Source organism: Oncorhynchus clarkii, chromosome 4 (genome assembly GCF_045791955.1).
Source record: "Oncorhynchus clarkii lewisi isolate Uvic-CL-2024 chromosome 4, UVic_Ocla_1.0, whole genome shotgun sequence".
Lineage (NCBI taxonomy): Eukaryota > Metazoa > Chordata > Actinopteri > Salmoniformes > Salmonidae > Oncorhynchus > Oncorhynchus clarkii.
This window is the reverse complement of record NC_092150.1, coordinates 93,830,919-93,850,508: the sequence shown is the minus strand read 5'-3', so window position 1 is coordinate 93,850,508 and position 19,590 is coordinate 93,830,919. Positions and strand designations below refer to the sequence as shown.

General features: G+C 45.3%; 1 protein-coding gene across 1 annotated transcript in view; it reads left to right on the top strand.

Annotated features, from left to right (window-relative positions):
• LOC139407925 (T-box transcription factor TBX18-like) overlaps nucleotides 1–19,590 on the top strand; it is a 54,970-nt gene that overhangs the window by 20,133 nt on the left and 15,247 nt on the right. The window contains exons 6-7 of the mRNA XM_071151808.1: nucleotides 2,203–2,267; nucleotides 14,716–14,807. Of these exons, the coding sequence (XP_071007909.1) occupies nucleotides 2,203–2,267; nucleotides 14,716–14,807 (157 nt within the window). The remainder of the gene's footprint in view (nucleotides 1–2,202; nucleotides 2,268–14,715; nucleotides 14,808–19,590) is intronic.

Genomic DNA, 19,590 nt, shown 5'->3' with positions numbered 1-19,590 from the left:
CTAAACTTTCAGCTCATACAAGGAGAAGACTGATCAGAGATGCAGCCAAGAGGCCCATGATCACTCTGGATGAACTGCAGAGATCTACAGCTGAGGTGGGAGACTCTGTCCATAGGACAACAATCAGTCGTATATTGCACAAAATCTGGCCTTTATGGAAGAGTGGCAAGAAGAAAGCCATTTCTTAAAGATATCCATAAAAAGTGTTGTTTAAAGTTTGCCACAAGCCACCTGGGAGACACACCAAACATGTGGAAGAAGGTGGTCAGATGAAACCAAAATTGAACTTTTTGGCAACAATGCAAAACGTTATGTTTGGCGTAAAATCAACACAGCTCACACCATCTCCACTGTCAAATATGGTGGTGGCAGCATCATGGTTTGGGCCTGCTTTTCTTCAGCAGGGACAGGGAAGATGGTTAAAATTGATGGGAAGATGGATGGAGCCAAATACAGTACCATTCTGGAAGAAAACCTGATGGAGTTTGCAAAAGACCTGAGACTGGGACGGAGAATTGTCTTCCAACAAGACAATGATCCAAAACATAAAGCAAAATCTACAATGGAATGGTTCAAAAATAAACATATCCAGGTGTTAGAATGGCCAAGTCAAAGTCCAGACCTGAATCCAATCGAGAATCTGTGGAAAGAACTGAAAACTGCTGTTCACAAATGCTCTCCATCCAACCTCACTGAGCTCAAGCTGAATTGAAAGGAGGAATGGGAAACAATGTCAGTCTCTCGATGTGCAAAACTGATAGAGACATACCCCAAGCGACTTACAGCTGTAATCGCAGCAAAAGGTGGCGCTACAAAGTATTAACTTAAGGGGGCTGAATAATTTTGCACGCCCAATTTTTCCGTTTTTGATTTGTTAAAAAAGTTTGAAATATCCAATAAATGTCGTTCCACTTCATGATTGTGTCCCACTTGTTGTTGATTCTTCACAAAAAAATACAGTTTTATATCTTTATGTTTGAAGCCTGAAATGTGGCAAAAGGTCGCAAAGTTCAAGGGGGCCGAATACTTTCGCAAGGCACTGTATATAATAACACCAACAGCATCATCTATATAATAACACCAACAACACCATCTATATAATAACACCAACAGCATCATCTATATAATAACACCAACAACATCATCTATATAATAACACCAACAACATCATCTATATAATAACACCAACAGCATCATCTATATAATAACACCAACAGCATCATCTATATAATAACACCAACAACACCATCTATATAATAACACCAACAACATCATCTATATAATAACACCAACAACATCATCTATATAATAACACCAACAGCATCATCTATATAATAACACCAACAGCATCATCTATATAATAACACCATCAACACCAACAACATCATCTATATAATAACACCAACAGCATCATCTATATAATAACACCAACAACATCATCTATATAATAACACCAACAGCATCATCTATATAATAACACCAACAGCATCATCTATATAATAACACCATCAACACCAACAACATCATCTATATAACAACATCAACAACATCATCTATATAATAACACCACCAACATCATCTATATAATAACACCAACAACATCATCTATATAATAACACCATCAACATCATCTATATAATAACACCAACAGCATCATCTATATAATAACACCAACAGCATCATCTATATAATAACACCAACAACATCAACAACATCATCTATATAATAACACCAACAACACCATCTATATAATAACACCAACAACACCATCTATATAATAACACCAACAACATCATCTATATAATAACACCACCAACATCATCTATATAATAACACCAACAACATCAACAACATCATCTATATAATAACACCAACAACATCAGTTTTTTACATCAAATCGATCAGGCGATGTAAAGATCAATCCCAAAACGATCCTTTTTGGAAATTAACTTTTATTTATAAAAACCTGATGTTTGAGAAAATCTGCCGGTATGTTATGGTTATTGCTTTGTTGTTTTTCGATGTTACGGTTTATTGTTGTGTTGTGTCCAGATCACCAAGCTGAAGATTGACAGGAATCCATTTGTTGTTTTTAGATGTTACGGTTTATTGTTGTGTTGTGTCCAGATCACCAAGCTGAAGATTGACAGGAATCCATTTGTTGTTTTTAGATGTTATGGTTTATAGTTGTGTTGTGTCCAGATCACCAAGCTGAAGATTGACAGGAATCCATTTGCCAAAGGCTTCAGAGACTCCGGACGAAACCGGTGAGTTGCACTGGGCTGTGTGTGATTGTATGTGTGTGTGATTGTATCTGTGTGTGATTGTATGTGTGTGTGATTGTATGTGTGTGTGATTGTATGTGTGTGTGATTGTATATGTGTGTGATTGTGGGTGTGTGTGATTGTATGTGTGTATGATTGTGGGTGTGGCTGTAGGTGTATATTTGTATTTATTATGGATCCCCAGTAGTTCCTGCCAAGGCAGCAGCTACTCTTCCTGGGGTCTAGCAAAATTAAGGCAGTTATATACAATTAAAATCATTACATGATATTTCACAACACATTGTGTGGCCTCAAGCCACTACTCTACAACACAATATATATGTATACTGGTGTATATTATCTGTGCCTGCTTGTGTGTCTCTTCACAGTCCCCACTTTTCCATAAGGAGTATGTATATAACAGTGTGTGCATAAATTATATATTCAGTATATATACAGCACCAGTCTAAAGCTTGGGCACAGCTACTCATTCAATGGTTTTGCTTTATTTTTACTATTTTCTACATTGTAGAATAATAGTGAAGACATCAACACTACGAAAATAGATTTCTTAAATGATCACACTTTTGATCGTACAAGGGATAGAAATGATGGAACTGTGATTCTGGTACAAGTGCATTGTCTAATGTGAAAACAATGTAGAATAATAGTGACGACATCAAAACTATGAAATACACATATGGAATCATGTAGTAACCAAAAAAGTGTTAAACAAATCAAAATATATTTGAGATTTGAGATTCTTCAAATAGCCACCCTTTGCCTTGATGACAGCTCTGCACACTCTTGAAATTCTCTCAACCAGCTTCACCTGGAATGCTTTTCCAACAGTCTTGAAGCAGTTCCCACATATGCTGAGCACTTATTTGCTGCTTTTCCTTCACTCTGCAGTTCAATTCCAAACCATCTCAATTGGGTTGAGGTCGGGTGATTGTGGATGCCAGGTTATCTGATGCAATACTCCATCATTCTCCTTCTTGGTTAAATAGCCTTTAAACAGCCTGGAGGTGTGTTGGGTCATTGTCCTGTTGAAAAACAAATGATAGTCCCACTAAGCGCAAACCAGATGGTTTGGCGTATCACTGCAGAATGCTGTGGTAGCCATGCTGATTAAATGTGCCTTGATTTAAAAAAAAATCACAGACAGTGTCAATAGTAAAGCACCCCCACACCATCACACCTCCTCCTCCATGCATCATGGTGGGAACCACACATGCGGAGATCATCTGTTCACCTACACTGCGTCTCACAAAGACACGGCGGTTGGAACCAAAAATCTCAAATTGGGCCAAAGAATAGATTTCCACCGGTCTAATGTCCATTGCAATGCTCGTGTTTCTTGGCCCAAGCAAGTATCTTCTTTTTATTGGTGTCCTTTAGTAGTGGTTTCTTTGCAGAAATTCCACCATGAAGGCCTGATTCACACATTCTCCTCTGAACAGTTGATGTTGAGCATTTATTTGGGCTGCAATTTCTGAGGCTGATAACTCTAATGAACTTATCCTCTGCAGCAGAGGTAACTCTAGGTCTTCCTTTCCTGTGGCAGTTGTCACGTTCATCATAATGATGAGACCAAGGCGCAGCGTGAATAGAGTTCCACATATTTTTAGTGAACTGAAACTCACCAAACAAAACAACCAACAACCAAATGAACCGTGACGCTACTAGTGTGCACACAGGCACCTAACTGTAGACAAGATCCCACACCAGAAAGTGGGAAAAAGGGCTGCCTAAATATGATCCCCAATCAGAGACAACAATAAACAGCTGTCTCTGATTGGGAACCATATCAGGCCAATATAGAAATACAAAACATAGAATTTACAAAACCCCTAGACATACGAAAACCCTAGACATACAAAACTAGAGTACCCACCCTAGTCACACACTGACCTAACCAAAATATATAGAAAAACAGAGATATCTAAGGTCAGGGCGTGATAGCAGTCCTCATGAGAGCCAGTTTCACCATAGCACTTGATGGTTTTTGCGACTGCACTTGAAGAAACGTATTGAAAGTTATTGACATTTTCCTTATTGACTGACCTTCATGTCTTAAAGTAATGATGGACTGTCGTTTCTCTTTGCTTATTTGAGCTGTTCTTGCCATAACATGGACTTGGTATTTTACCAAATAGGGCTATCTTCTCTATACCACCCCTACCCTGTCACAACACAACTGATTAGCTCAAATGCATTTAGAAGGAAAGAAATTCCACAAATAAACTTTTAACAAGCACACCTGCTAATTGAAATGTATTCCAGGTGACTACCTCATGAAGCTGGTTGAGAGAATGCCAAGAGTGTGCAAAGCTGTCATCAAGGCAAATGGTGGCTAATTTGAAATATCTCAAATATAAAATATTTTGTTATTTAACACTTTTTTGGTTACTACATGATTCCATGTGTTATTTCATAGTTTTGTTGTCTTCACTATTATTCTACATTGTTTTCACATTAGACAATGCACTTGTACCCAAATCACATTTCAATAATTTCTATCCATTGTACGATCAAAAGTGTGATCATTTAAGAAATCGTTCAACAAACAATGATACACAAACTAAATGTATTGATCAGATATAATTATAACATACAGTATATCATACTTTACTTTTTTAATGGCTTTGGTGCAGTTTATGGCTTTGGTGCAGTTTACGGCTTTGGTGCAGTTTACGGCTTTGGTGCAGTTTATGGCTGTTACGGTTTTCTTCTGGTGAAAGAGAGGAGGACCAAAATGCAGCGTGGTTGTCTTTATACATCTTTAATAAAATATGAAAAATACGAACAATTTACAAAACAAGAAACGTGAAAAATCGAAACAGCCCTATCTGGTGCAACAAACACAGAGCAATCACCCACAAAACACTCAAAGAATATGGCTGCCTAAATATGGTTCCCAATCAGAGACAATGATAAACACCTGCCTCTGATTGAGAACCACTCTAGGCAACCATAGACTTTCCTAGACTACTTAACTAAACACAATCCCATAAACTACAAAACCCCTAGACGAAACAAACCACATAAATCACCCATGTCACACCCTGGCCTAACCACAATAATAAAGAAAACACAAAATACTAAGGCCAGAGCGTAACAGTACCCCCCCCCCCCAAAGGTGCGGACTCCCTACCACACACCTAAACCCATAGGGGAGGGTCTGGGTGGGCGTCTGTCCACGGTGGCGGCTCTGGCGCTGGACGTGGACCCCACTCCATCATAGTCTTTGTCCACCTCCTTAGCGTCCTTAGATTGGCGACCCTCGCCGTCGACCTTGGCCTACTAATCTTAACAAAGGGCCCCACTGGACTGAGGGGCAGCTCCGGACTGAGGGACAGCTCGGGACTGAGGGGTAGCTCGGGACTGAGGTGTAACTCGGGACTGAGAGGAAGCTCAGGCAGGTTGACGGCTCTGGCAGATCCTGGCTGAATGGCGGTTCTGGCAGATCCTGGCTGACTGACGGATCCAGGCTGAATGGCGGATCCTGGCTGAATGGCGGATCCTGGCTGAATGGCGGATCCTGACTGAATGGCGGCTCTGGCGGATCCTGGCTGAATGGCGGATCCTGGCAGACTGGCGGCTCTGGCGGATCCTGGCAGACTGGCGGATCCTGGCAGACTGGCAGCACTGGCGGATCCTGGCAGACCCTGGCAGACTGGCAGCACTGGCGGATCCTGGCAGACTGGCAGATCCTGGCAGACTGGCGGATCCTGGCGGATCCTGGCAGACTGGCAGATCCTGGCAGACTGGCGGATCCTGGCAGATCCTGGCAGACTGGCAGATCCTGGCAGACTGGCGGATCTGGCAGATCCTGGCGGCTCTGGCTGCTCCATGCTGACAGGCGGGAGACTCTGGCGGCGCTGGACAGGCGGGAGACTCTGGCGGTGCTGGACAGGCGGGAGACTCTGGCGGCGCTGGACAGGCGGGAGACTCTGGCTGCGCTGGACAGGCGGGAGACTCCGGCGGCGCTGGACAGGCGGGAGACTCCGGCGGCGCTGGAGAGGAGGAAGGCTCCGGTAGTGCTGGACAGGCGAAAGACTCCGGCAGCGCTGGAGAGGAGGAAGGCTCTGACATCGCTGGACAGGCGAAGCGCACTGTAGGCCTGGTGCGTGGTGCTGGCACTGGTGGTACTGGGCAGAGGACACGCACAGGAAGCCTGGTGCGGGGAGCTGCCACCGGAGGGCTGTTGCGTGGAGGTGGTACTGGATAGACCAGACCGTGCAGGCGCACTGGAGCTCTTGAGCACCGAGCCTGCCCAACCTTACCTGGTTGAATGCTCCCGGTTGCCCTGCCAGTGCAGCGAGGTGGAATAGCCCGCGCTGGGCTATGCAGGCGAACCGGGGACACCGTGGGCAAGGCTGGTGCCATGTAAGCCGGCCCAAGGAGACGCACTGGAGACCAGATGCGTAGAGCTCGATGGCTCGATGCCCACTCTAGCCCGGCCGATACGAGGAGCTGGTATGTACCGCACTGGGCTATGCACCCGCACTGGAGACACCGTGCGCTCCACAGCATAACACGGTGCCTGCCCAGTCTCTCTAGCCCCCCGGTAAGCACAGGAAGTTGGCTCAGGTCTCCTACCTGGCTTCGCCATACTTCCTGTGTGCCACCCCCCAAGACATTTTTGGGGCTGACTCTCGGGCTTCCATCCGCGTCGCCGTGCTGCCTCCTCATACCAGCGCCTCTCCGCCTTCGACCTTGTTGTGGTGGGTGATTCTGTTATGGTTTTCTTCTGGTGAAAGAGAGGAGGACCAAAATGCAGCGTGGTTATCTTTATACATCTTTTAGTTTATGGCTTTGGTGCAGTTTATGACTTTGGTGCAGATTATGACTTTGGTGCAGTTTATGACTTTGGTGCAGTTTATGACTTTGGTGCAGTTTATGGCTTTGGTGCAGTTTATGGCTTTGGTGCAGTTTATGACTTTGGTGCAGTTTATGGCTTTGGTGCAGTTTATGGCTTTGGTGCAGTTTATGGCTGTTATGGTTTTCTTCTGGTGAAAGAGAGGAGGACCAAAATGCAACGTGGTTATCTTTATACATCTTTTAGTTTATGGCTTTGGTGCAGTTTATGACTTTGGTGCAGATTATGACTTTGGTGCAGTTTATGGCTTTGGTGCAGTTTATGACTTTGGTGCAGTTTATGACTTTGGTGCAGTTTATGGCTTTGGTGCAGTTTATGGCTTTGGTGCAGTTTATGACTTTGGTGCAGTTTATGACTTTGGTGCAGTTTATGACTTTGGTGCAGTTTATGACTTTGGTGCAGTTTATGACTTTGGTGCAGTTTATGACTTTGGTGCAGTTTATGGCTTTGGTGCAGTTTATGGCTTTGGTGCAGTTTATGACTTTGGTGCAGTTTATGACTTTGGTGCAGTTTATGACTTTGGTGCAGTTTATGACTTTGGAGCAGTTTATGGCTTTGGTGCAGTTTATGACTTTGGTGCAGTTTATGACTTTGGTGCAGTTTATGGCTTTGGTGCAGTTTATGACTTTGGTGCAGTTTATGGCATTGGTGCAGTTTATGACTTTGGTGCAGTTTATGACTTTGGTGCAGTTTATGGCCTTGGTGCAGTTTATGACTTTGGTGCAGTTTATGGCTTGGTGCAGTTTTCACCAGTACAACAGATCATCAAAAAGCACAAACTGCTCTCAGTTGATGATCACTTAAATGTCTGGTCAAACCTATAGATTTTACATGGAAACTGGTTTGTCTTCTACAGATGTGGAAAACTATATAATGTATGTCTGTAAAGTAGAAACATTAGAAGATGATTTGTCCTACTATGATGATGACTGTTGTTACTTATTACTCCACAATAACAAGAATGGTCGCGTACCCAGTCTATGTTACAACAGGTGCAGAGAAATGCATGTGTTTCTTGCTCCTACAGGGCAGTAATACAATATCACTCTGCAGGGCAGTAATACAATACCACTATGCAGGGCAGTAATACAATATCACTCTGTAGGGCAGTAATACAATATCACTCTGTAGGGCAGTAATACAATATAACTCTGTAGGGCAGTAATACAATATCACTCTGTAGGGCAGTAATACAATATCACTCTGTAGGGCAGTAATACAATATCACTGTGTAGGGCAGTAATACAATACCACTCTGCAGGGCAGTAATACAATACCACTCTGTAGGGCAGGAATACAATATCACTCTGTAGGGCAGTAATACAATATCACTCTGTAGGGCAGTAATACAATATCACTCTGTAGGGCAGTAATACAATATCACTCTGTAGGGCAGTAATACAATACCACTCTGCAGGGCAGTAATACAATATCACTCTGTAGCGCAGTAATACAATGCCACTCTGTAGGGCAGTAATACAATATCACTCTGTAGGGCAGTAATACAATACCACTCTGCAGGGCAGTAATACAATATCACTCTGTAGGGCAGTAATACAATATCACTCTGCAGGGCAGTAATACATTATAACTATACAGGGCAGTAATACAATATCACTCTGTAGGGCAGTAATACATTATAACTATACAGGGCAGTAATACAATACCACTATGCAGGGCAGTAATACAATATCAAATACAATATCACTCTGCAGGGCAGTAATACAATACCACTATGCAGGGCAGTAATACAATATCACTCTGCAGGGCAGTAATACAATATCAAATACAATATCACTCTGCAGGGCAGTAATACAATATCACTCTGCAGGGCAGTAATACAATACCACTATGCAGGGCAGTAATACAATATCACTCTGCAGGGCAGTAATACAATATCACTCTGCAGGGCAGTAATACAATATCACTCTGCAGGGCAGTAATACATTATAACTATACAGGGCAGTAATACAATACCACTCTGCAGGGCAGTAATACAATATCACTATGCAGGGCAGTAATACAATATCACTATGCAGGGCAGTAATACAATACCACTATGCAGGGCAGTAATACAATACCACTATGCAGGGCAGTAATACAATATCACTATGCAGGGCAGTAATACAATACCACTATGCAGGGCAGTAATACAATACCACTATGCAGGGCAGTAATACAATACCACTATGCAGGACAGTAATACAATATCACTGCAAATCATCCAGAACATACAAAACAGGAAAGAAAGGCCTTTACAGTAAAGATGCATCCAGAATGAAGTTGCCTTTTTGATGGGGGGGAGGGGGGGGGGGGTACTGTAATACTGTATAGTACTGTAATACTGTATAGTACTGTAATACCGTATAGTACTGTAATACTGTATAGTACTGTAAGACCTAATAATACTGTAATACTGTAATACACTGCATACTGAAAGTATTCAAACCTCTTGACTTTTTCCACATTTGTGACCGACCGCCTTAATTCAGTCTTATGTAACAACATTTGAGTGTGTTTTTGACATTGGATAAAAGTAGAGACTCAGAGCTACAACATGGTATATCATACACTGCATTTGAGGAACAATGGGAAAGTTACTCTGCTTTGAAAGTTGATCAATTTGTAACCCCACTTTTTAGTAAATGGCCCCTGAATTTTTGTCTACACCTATTCAGCCTTAAGCCTTAGCCCCACACTTCTCTTTAAGGATTCTCATGTGAGGTCATCTCTTTAAGGATTCTCATGTGATGTCATCTCTTTAAGGATTCTCATGTGATGTCATCTCTTTAAGGATTCTCATGTGATGTCATCTCTTTAAGGATTCTCATGTGAGGTAATCTCTTTAAGGATTATCATGTGAGTCATCTCTTTAAGAATTCTCATGTGATGTCATCTCTTTAAGGATTCTCATGTGAGGTCATCTCTTTAATGATTCTCATGTGAGGTCATCTCTTTAAGGATTCTCATGTGATGTCATCTCTTTAAGGATTCTCATGTGAGGTCATCTCTTTAAGGATTCTCATGTGAGGTCATCTCTTTAAGGATTATCATGTGAGTCATCTCTTTAAGAATTCTCATGTGAGGTAATCTCTTTAAGGATTCCCATGTTATGTCATCTCTATTAGGATTCTCATGAGATAATCTTTTCATGGATTCTCATGTGATGCCATCGCTTTAAGGATTCTCATGTGTGGTCATCTCGTTAAGGATTCTCATGTGAGGTCATCTCTTTAAGGATTCTCATGTGATGTCATCTCTTTAAGGATTCTCATGTGAGGTCATCTCGTTAAGGATTCTCATGTGAGGTCATCTCTTTAAGGATTCTCATGTGTGGTAAACTCTTTAAGGAATCTCATGTGAGGTCATCTCTTTAAGGATTCTCATGTGAGGTTATCTCTTTAAGGATTCTCATGTGATGTCATCTCTTTAAGGATTCTCATGAGATCATCTTTTCAAGGATTCTCATGTGATGTCATCTCTTTAAGGATTCTCATGTGAGGTCATCTCTTTAATGATTCTCATGTGAGGTCATCACTTTAAGGATTCTCATGTGTGGTCATCTCTTTAAGGATTCCCATGTGATGTCATCTCTTTAAGGATTCTCATGAGATCATCTCTTCAAGGATTCTCATGTGAGGTCATATCTTTAAGGATTCTCATGTGAGGTCATCTCTTTAAGGATTCCCATGTGAGGTCATCACTTTAAGGCTTCTCATGTGAGGTCATCTCTTTAAGGATTCTCATGTGTGGTCATCTCTTTAAGGATTCCCATGTGATGTCATCTCTTTAAGGATTCTCATGAGATCATCTCTTCAAGGATTCTCACGTGAGGTCATATCTTTAAGGATTCTCATGTGAGGTCATCTCTTTAAGGATTCTCATGTGAGGTCATCTCTTTAACCTCTTGGGGATAGTGAGACGCTAGCGTCTCAAGTGGCCAATTGCCCCGGGAAATGCAGAGCGCCAAATTCCAATAAATGGTGGGGGGTAGCAGAGTGAGGTATGGGGGGGTAGCAGGGTGAGGTATGGTGGGGGGGTAGCAGGGTGAGGTATGGGGGGGTAGCAGGGTGAGGTATGGGGGGGTAGCAGGGTGAGGTATGGTGGGGGGTAGCAGGGTGAGGTATGGGGGGGTAGCAGGGTGAGGTATGGTGGGGGGTAGCAGGGTGAGGTATGGGGGGGTAGCAGGGTGAGGTATGGTGGGGGGTAGCAGGGTGAGGTATGGTGGGGGGTAGCAGGGTGAGGTTTGGTGGGGGATAGCAGGGTGAGGTATGGGGGGGTAGCAGGGTGAGGTATGGTGGGGGATAGCAGGGTGAGGTATGGGGGGGTAGCAGGGTGAGGTATGGGGGGGTAGCAGGGTGAGGTATGGTGGGGGATAGCAGGGTGAGGTATGGGGGGGTAGCAGGGTGAGGTATGGTGGGGGATAGCAGGGTGAGGTATGGGGGGGTAGCAGGGTGAGGTATGGGGGGGTAGCAGGGTGAGGTATGGTGTGGGATAGCAGGGTGAGGTATGGTGGGGGGGTAGCAGGGTGAGGTATGGGGGGGGGTAGCAGGGTGAGGTATGGGGGGGTAGCAGGGTGAGGTATGGTGGGGGGGTATCAGGGTGAGGTATGGGGGGGTAGCAGGGTGAGGTATGGTGGGGGGTAGCAGAGTGAGGTATGGGGGGGTAGCAGGGTGAGGTATGGTGGGGGGGTAGCAGGGTGATTTATGGTACGGGGTAGCAGGGTGATTTATGGTGGGGGGGTAGCAGGGTGATTTATGGTGGGGGGGAGGTAGTAGGGTGAGGTATGGTGGGGGGGTAGCAGGGTGAGGTATGGTGGGGGGTAGCAGGGTGAGGTATGGTGGGGGGGTAGCAGGGTGATTTATGGTACGGGGTAGCAGGGTGATCTATGGTGGGGGGGAGGTAGTAGGGTGAGGTATGGTGGGGCGGTAGCAGGGTGAGGTATGGTGGGGGGTAGCAGGGTGAGGTATGGTGGGGGGGTAGCAGGGTGATTTATGGTAAGGGGTAGCAGGGTGATTTATGGTACGGGGTAGCAGGGTGATCTATGGTGGGGGGGTAGCAGGGTGATTTATGGTGGGGGGAGGTAGTAGGGTGAGGTATGGTGGGGGGGTAGCAGGGTGAGGTATGGTGGGGGGGTAGCAGGGTGATTTATGGTACGGGGTAGCAGGGTGATCTACGGTGGGGGGGTAGCAGGGTGATTTATGGTGGGGGGGTAGCAGGGTGATTTATGGTGGGGGGGAGGTAGTATGGTGAGGTATGGTGGGGGGTTGCAGGGTGAGGTATGGTGGGGGGTAGCAGGGTGAGGTATGGTGGGGGATAGCAGGGTGAGTTATGGTGGGGGGTAGCAGGGTGAGGTATGGTGGGGGATAGCAGGGTGAGGTATGGTGGGGTTAGCAGGGTGAGGTATGGGGGGGTAGCAGGGTGAGGTATGGTGGGGGGTAGCAGGGTGAGGTATGGTGGGGGATAGCAGGGTGAGTTATGGTGGGGGGTAGCAGGGTGAGGTATGGTGGGGGATAGCAGGGTGAGGTATGGTGGGGGGGTAGCAGGGTGATTTATGGTGCGGGGTAGCAGGGTGATTTATGGTGGGGGGGAGGTAGTAGGGTGAGGTATGGTGGGGTTAGCAGGGTGAGGTATGGTGGGGGGTAGCAGGGTGAGGTATGGTGGGGAGTAGCAGGGTGAGGTATGGTGGGGGGTAGCAGGGTGAGGTATGGGGGGGTAGCAGGGTGAGGTATGAGGGGGTAGCAGGGTGAGTCATCTTGGGGGGGTTGCAGGGTGAGGTATGGTTGGGGGGGGTAGCAGGGTGAGGTATGGTGGGGGGGTAGCAGGGTGAGGTATAGTGGGGGGGTAGCAGGGTGAGGTATGGTGGGGGGTAGCAGGTTGAGGTATGGTGATGGGGTAGCAGGGTGAGGTATGGTGGGGGGGTAGCGGGTGAGGTATGGTGGGGGGTAGCAGGGTGAGGTATGGTGGGGAGGTAGTAGGGTTTTTTATGGTACGGGGTAGCAGGGTGATCGATGGTGGGGGGGTAGAAGGGTGATTTATGGTGGGGGGGTAGCAGGGTGAGGTATGGTGGGGGGTAGCAGGGTGATTTATGGTGCGGGGTAGCAGGGTGAGGTATGGTGGGGGGGTAGCAGGGTGAGGTATGTGGAGATAGCATGTTGAGTTATCTTGGGGGGTAGCAGGGTGAGGTATGGTGGGGGGGTAGCAGGGTGAGGTATGGGGGGGTAGCAGGGTGAGGTATGGTGAGGGTAGCAGGGTGAGGTATGGTGAGGGATAGCAGGGTGAGGTATGGGGGGTAGCAGGGTGAGGTATGGGGGGTAGCAGGGTGAGTTATCTTGGGGGGTAGTAGGGTGAGTTATCTTGGGGGGTAGCAGGGTGAGTCATCTTGGGGGGTAGCAGGGTGAGTTATCTTGGGGGGTAGCAGGGTGAGGTATGGTGGGGGGGTAGCAGGGTGAGTTATCTTGGGGGGTAGCAGGGTGAGTTATCTTTGGGGGTAGCAGGGTGAGGTATGGTCGGGGGTAGCAGGGTGAGGTATGGGGGGATAGCAGGGTGAGTTATCTTGGGGGGTAGCAGGTTGAGGTATGGTGGGGGGGTAGCAGGGTGAGGTAGGGGGGGATAGCAGGGTGAGTTATCTTGGGGGGTAGCAGGGTGAGTTATGGTGGGGGGGTAGCAGGGTGAGGTATGGGGGGATAGCAGGGTGAGTTATCTTGGGGGTTTGCAGGGTGAGGTATGGTGGGGGGGTAGCAGGTTGAGGTATGGGGGGATAGCAGGGTGAGTTATGGTGGGGGGGTAGCAGGGTTAGGTATGGGGGATAGCAGGGTGAGTTATCTTGGGGGGTAGCAGGGTGAGGTATGGTGGGGGGGTAGCAGGGTGAGGTATGGGGGAATAGCAGGGTGAGTTATCTTGGGGGTTAGCAGGGTGAGGTTTGGTGGGGTAGCAGGGTGAGGTATTTTGGGGGGTAGCATAACTTACCCTGTTTCTGTGCACAAAGTGAAGTTTATACAGAAATGCTTTGTCGAGATCGGTGTGGAAGAACTTGACTGGCTCTGACCTCAACTCAACAAGCAAGGCCTCATCGCCCGACCTCACTAATACTCTTCTGGCTGAATAATAAACAGCAATGTTCTAACAACTAGTGGTACAGAAACCAAGCCTAAAACCCCAAACAGCAAGCAATGCAGGTGTAGAAGCACGGTGGCTAGGAAAAACTCCCTAGAAAGGCCAAAACCTAGGAAGAAACCTATAGAGGAACCAGGCTATGTGGGGTGGCCAGTCCTCCTCTGGCTGTGCCGGGTGGAGATTATAACAGAACATGGCCAAGATGTTCAAATGTTCATAAATGACCAGCATGGTCGAATAATAATAAGGCAGAACAGTTGAAACTGGAGCAGCAGCACGGTCAGGTGGACTGGGGACAGCAAGGAGTCATCATGTCAGGTAGTCCTGGGGCATGGTCCTAGGGCTCAGGTCAGGATAATCTGACTCTATGAATGTGTTTGTGGATAATCTAACTGTGTGTGTGTGTGTGTGTGTGTGTGTGTGTGTGTGTGTGTGTGGGTGTGTTTGCAGGATGGGCCTGGAGGCTCTGGTAGAGTCGTATGGGTTGTGGCGTCCTTCTCTCAGAAGCCTGATGTTTGAAGACATCCCTGGAATGAAACAAGGTGATAAAGTTTATGTTAGAAGTACAAGTTTGTTACGTTATTGTTACAGCATCTTTCTGAGTTAATGATACTGGTGTCTCTAACCCCCTGTCTGTCTATAATGACACTGGTGTCTCTAACCCCCTGTATGTCTATAATGATACTGGTGTCTCTAACCCCCTGTCTGTCTATAATGATACTGGTGTCTCGAAACCCTGTCTGTCTATAATGATACTGGTGTCTCTAACCCCCTGTCTGTCTATAATGATACTGGTGTCTCTAACCCCCTGTCTGTCTATAATGATACTGGTGTCTCTAACCCCTGTCTGTCTATAATGATACTGGTGTCTCTAACCTCTGTCTATAATGATACTGGTGTCTCTAAACCCCTGTCTGTCTATAATGATACTTGTGTCTCTAACCCCCTGTCTGTCTATAATGATACTGGTGTCTCTAACCCCCTGTCTGTCTATAATGATACTGGTGTCTCTAACCCCTGTCTGTCTATAATGATAGTGGTGTCTCTAACCCCTGTCTGTCTATAATGATACTGGTGTCTCTAACCCCCTGTCTGTCTATAATGATACTGGTGTCTCTAACACCTGTCTGTCTATAATGATACTGGTGTCTCTAACCCCCTTTCTGTCTATAATGATACTGGTGTCTCTAACCCCTGTCTGTCTATAATGATACTGGTGTCTCTAACCCCCTGTTTGTCTATAATGATACTGGTGTCTCTAACCCCTTGTCTGTCTATAACGATACTGGTGTCTCTAACCCCCTGTCTATCTATGATGATACTGGTGTCTCTAACCCCCTGTCTGTCTAAAATGATACTGGTGTCTCTAACCCCATGTCTGTCTATAATGATACTGGTGGCACTAACCCCCTGTCTGTCTAGAATGATACTGGTGTCTCTATCCCCTGTCTATAATGATACTGGTGTCTCTAACCCCCTGTCTGTCTATAATGATACTGGTGTCTCTAACCACTGTCTGTCTATAATGATACTGGTGTCTCTAACCCCCTGTCTGTCTGTAATGATACTGGTGGCACTAACCCCCTGTCTGTCTATAATGATACTGGTGGCACTAACCCCTGTCTGTCTATAATGATACTGGTGTCTCTAACCCCCTGTCTGTCTATAATGATACTGGTGTCTCTAACCCCCTGTCTGTCTATAATGATACTGGTGTCTCTAACCCCCTGTCTGTCTATAATGATACTGGTGTCTCTAACCCCCTGTCTGTCTATAATGATACTGGTGTCTCTAACCCCGTTTCTATCTATAATGATACTGGTGTCTCTAACCCCTGTCTGTCTATAATGATAGTGGTGTCTCCAACCCCTGTCTGTCTATAATGATACTGGTGTCTCTAACCCCCTGTCTGTCTATAATGATACTGGTGTCTCTAACCCCCTGTCTGTCTATAATGATACTGGTGTCTCTAACATCTGTCTGTCTATAATGATACTGGTGTCTCTAACCCCCTGTCTGTCTATAATGATACTGGTGTCTCTAACACCTGTCTGTCTATAATGATACTGGTGTCTCTAACCCCTGTCTATAATGCTACTGGTGTCTCTAACCCCTGTCTGTCTAGAATGATACTGGTGTCTCTAACCCCCTGTCTGTCTATAATGATACTGGTGTCTCTAACACCTGTCTGTCTATAATGATACTGGTGTCTCTAACCCCCTGTCTGTCTATAATGATACTGGGGTCTCTAACCCCCTGTCTGTCTATAATGATACTGGTGTCTCTAACCCCTGTCTATCTATAATGATACTGGTGTCTCTAACCCCTGTCTGTCTATAATGATACTGGTGTCTCTAACCCCCTGTCTGTCTATAATGATACTGGTGTCTCTAACCCCCTGTCTATCTATGATGATACTGGTGTCTCTAACCCCTGTCTGTCTATAATGATTCAGTGTCTCTAACCCCCTGTCTGTCTATAATGATACTGGTGGCACTAACCCCTGTCTGTCTATAATGATACTGGTGTCTCTAACCCCCTGTCTGTCTATAATGATACTGGTGTCTCTAACCCCCTGTCTATCTATGATGATACTGGTGTCTCTAACCCCCTGTCTGTCTATAATGATACTGGTGTCTCTAACCCCCTGTCTGTCTATAATGATACTTGTGTCTCTAACCCCCTGTCTGTCTATCATGATACTGGTGTCTCTAACCCCCTGTCTGTCTATAATGATACTGGTGTCTCTAACCCCTGTCTGTCTATAATGATAGTGGTGTCTCTAACCCCTGTCTGTCTATAATGATACTGGTGTCTCTAACCCCCTGTCTGTCTATAATGATACTGGTGTCTCTAACCCCTGTCTGTCTATAATGATACTGGTGTCTCTAACACCTGTCTGTCTATAATGATACTGGTGTCTCTAACCCCTGTCTGTCTATAATGATACTGGTGTCTCTAACCCCCTGTCTGTCTATAATGATACTGTTGGCACTAACTCCCTGTCTGTCTAGAATGATACTGGTGTCTCTATCCCCCTGTCTAGAATGATACTGGTGTCTCTAACCCCCTGTCTGTCTATAATGATACTGGTGTCTCTAACACCTGTCTGTCTATAATGATAATGGTGTCTCTATCCCCTGTCTGTCTATAATGATACTGGTGTCTCTAACCCCTGTCTGTCTATAATGATACTGGTGTCTCTAACCCCTGTCTGTCTATAATGATACTGGTGTCTCTAACCCCCTGTCTGTCTATAATGATACTGGTGTCTCTAACCCCCTGTCTGTCTATAATGATACTGGTGTATCTAACCCCTGTCTGTCTATAATGATAGTGGTGTCTCTAACCCCTGTCTGTCTATAATGATACTGGTGTCTCTAACCCCCTGTCTGTCTATAATGATACTGGTGTCTCTAACACCTGTCTGTCTATAATGATACTGGTGTCTCTAACCCCCTGTCTGTCTATAATGATACTGGTGTCTCTAACCCCTGTCTGTCTATAATGATACTGGTGTCTCTAACCCCCTGTTTGTCTATAATGATACTGGTGTCTCTAACCCCTTGTCTGTCTATAATGATACTGGTGTCTCTAACCTCTGTCTATAATGATACTGGTGTCTCTAAACCCCTGTCTGTCTATAATGATACTTGTGTCTCTAACCCCTGTATGTCTATAATGATACTGGTGTCTCTAACCCCCTGTCTGTCTATAATGATACTGGTGTCTCTAACCCCTGTCTGTCTATAATGATAGTGGTGTCTCTAACCCCTGTCTGTCTATAATGATACTGGTGTCTCTAACCCCCTGTCTGTCTATAATGATACTGGTGTCTCTAACACCTGTCTGTCTATAATGATACTGGTGTCTCTAACCCCCTTTCTGTCTATAATGTTACTGGTGTCTCTAACCCCTGTCTGTCTATAATGATACTGGTGTCTCTAAACCCCTGTTTGTCTATAATGATACTGGTGTCTCTAACCCCTTGTCTGTCTATAATGATACTGGTGTCTCTAACCCCCTGTCTATCTATGATGATACTGGTGTCTCTAACCCCTGTCTGTCTAAAATGATACTGGTGTCTCTAACCCCCTGTCTGTCTATAATGATACTGGTGGCACTAACCCCCTGTCTGTCTATAATGATACTGGTGTCTCTAACACCTGTCTGTCTATAATGATACTGGTGTCTCTAACCCCCTGTCTGTCTATAATGATACTGGTGTCTCTAACCACTGTCTGTCTATAATGATACTGGTGTCTCGAACCCCCTGTCTGTCTGTAATGATACTGGTGGGACTAACCCCCTGTCTGTCTATAATGATACTGGTGTCTCTAACCCCTGTCTGTCTATAATGATACTGGTGTCTCTAACCCCTGTCTGTGTATAATGATACAGGTGTCTCTAACTCCTTGTCTGTCTATAATGATACAGGTGTATCTAACCCCTGTCTATAATGATACTGGTGTCTCTAACCCCTGTCAGTCTATAATGATACTGGTGCCTCTAACCCCCTGTCTGTCTATAATGATACTGGTGTCTCTAACACCTGTCTGTCTATAATGATACTGGTGTCTCTAACCCCCTTTCTGTCTATAATGTTACTGGTGGCACTAACCCCTGTCTGTCTATAATGATACTGGTGTCTCTAACCCCCTGTCTGTCTATAATGATACTGGTGTCTCTAACCCCCTGTCTATCTATGATGATACTGGTGTCTCTAACCCCCTGTCTGTCTATAATGATACTGGTGTCTCTAACCCCCTGTCTATCTATGATGATACTGGTGTCTCTAACCCCCTGTCTGTCTATAATGATACTGGTGTCTCTAACCCCCTGTCTGTCTATAATGATACTTGTGTCTCTAACCCCCTGTCTGTCTATCATGATACTGGTGTCTCTAACCCCCTGTCTGTCTATAATGATACTGGTGTCTCTAACCCCTGTCTGTCTATAATGATAGTGGTGTCTCTAACCCCTGTCTGTCTATAATGATACTGGTGTCTCTAACCCCCTATCTGTCTATAATGATACTGGTGTCTCTAACCCCTGTCTGTCTATAATGATACTGGTGTCTCTAACACCTGTCTGTCTATAATGATACTGGTGTCTCTAACCCCTGTCTGTCTATAATGATACTGGTGTCTCTAACCCCCTGTCTGTCTATAATGATACTGTTGGCACTAACTCCCTGTCTGTCTAGAATGATACTGGTGTCTCTATCCCCCTGTCTAGAATGATACTGGTGTCTCTAACCCCCTGTCTGTCTATAATGATACTGGTGTCTCTAACACCTGTCTGTCTATAATGATAATGGTGTCT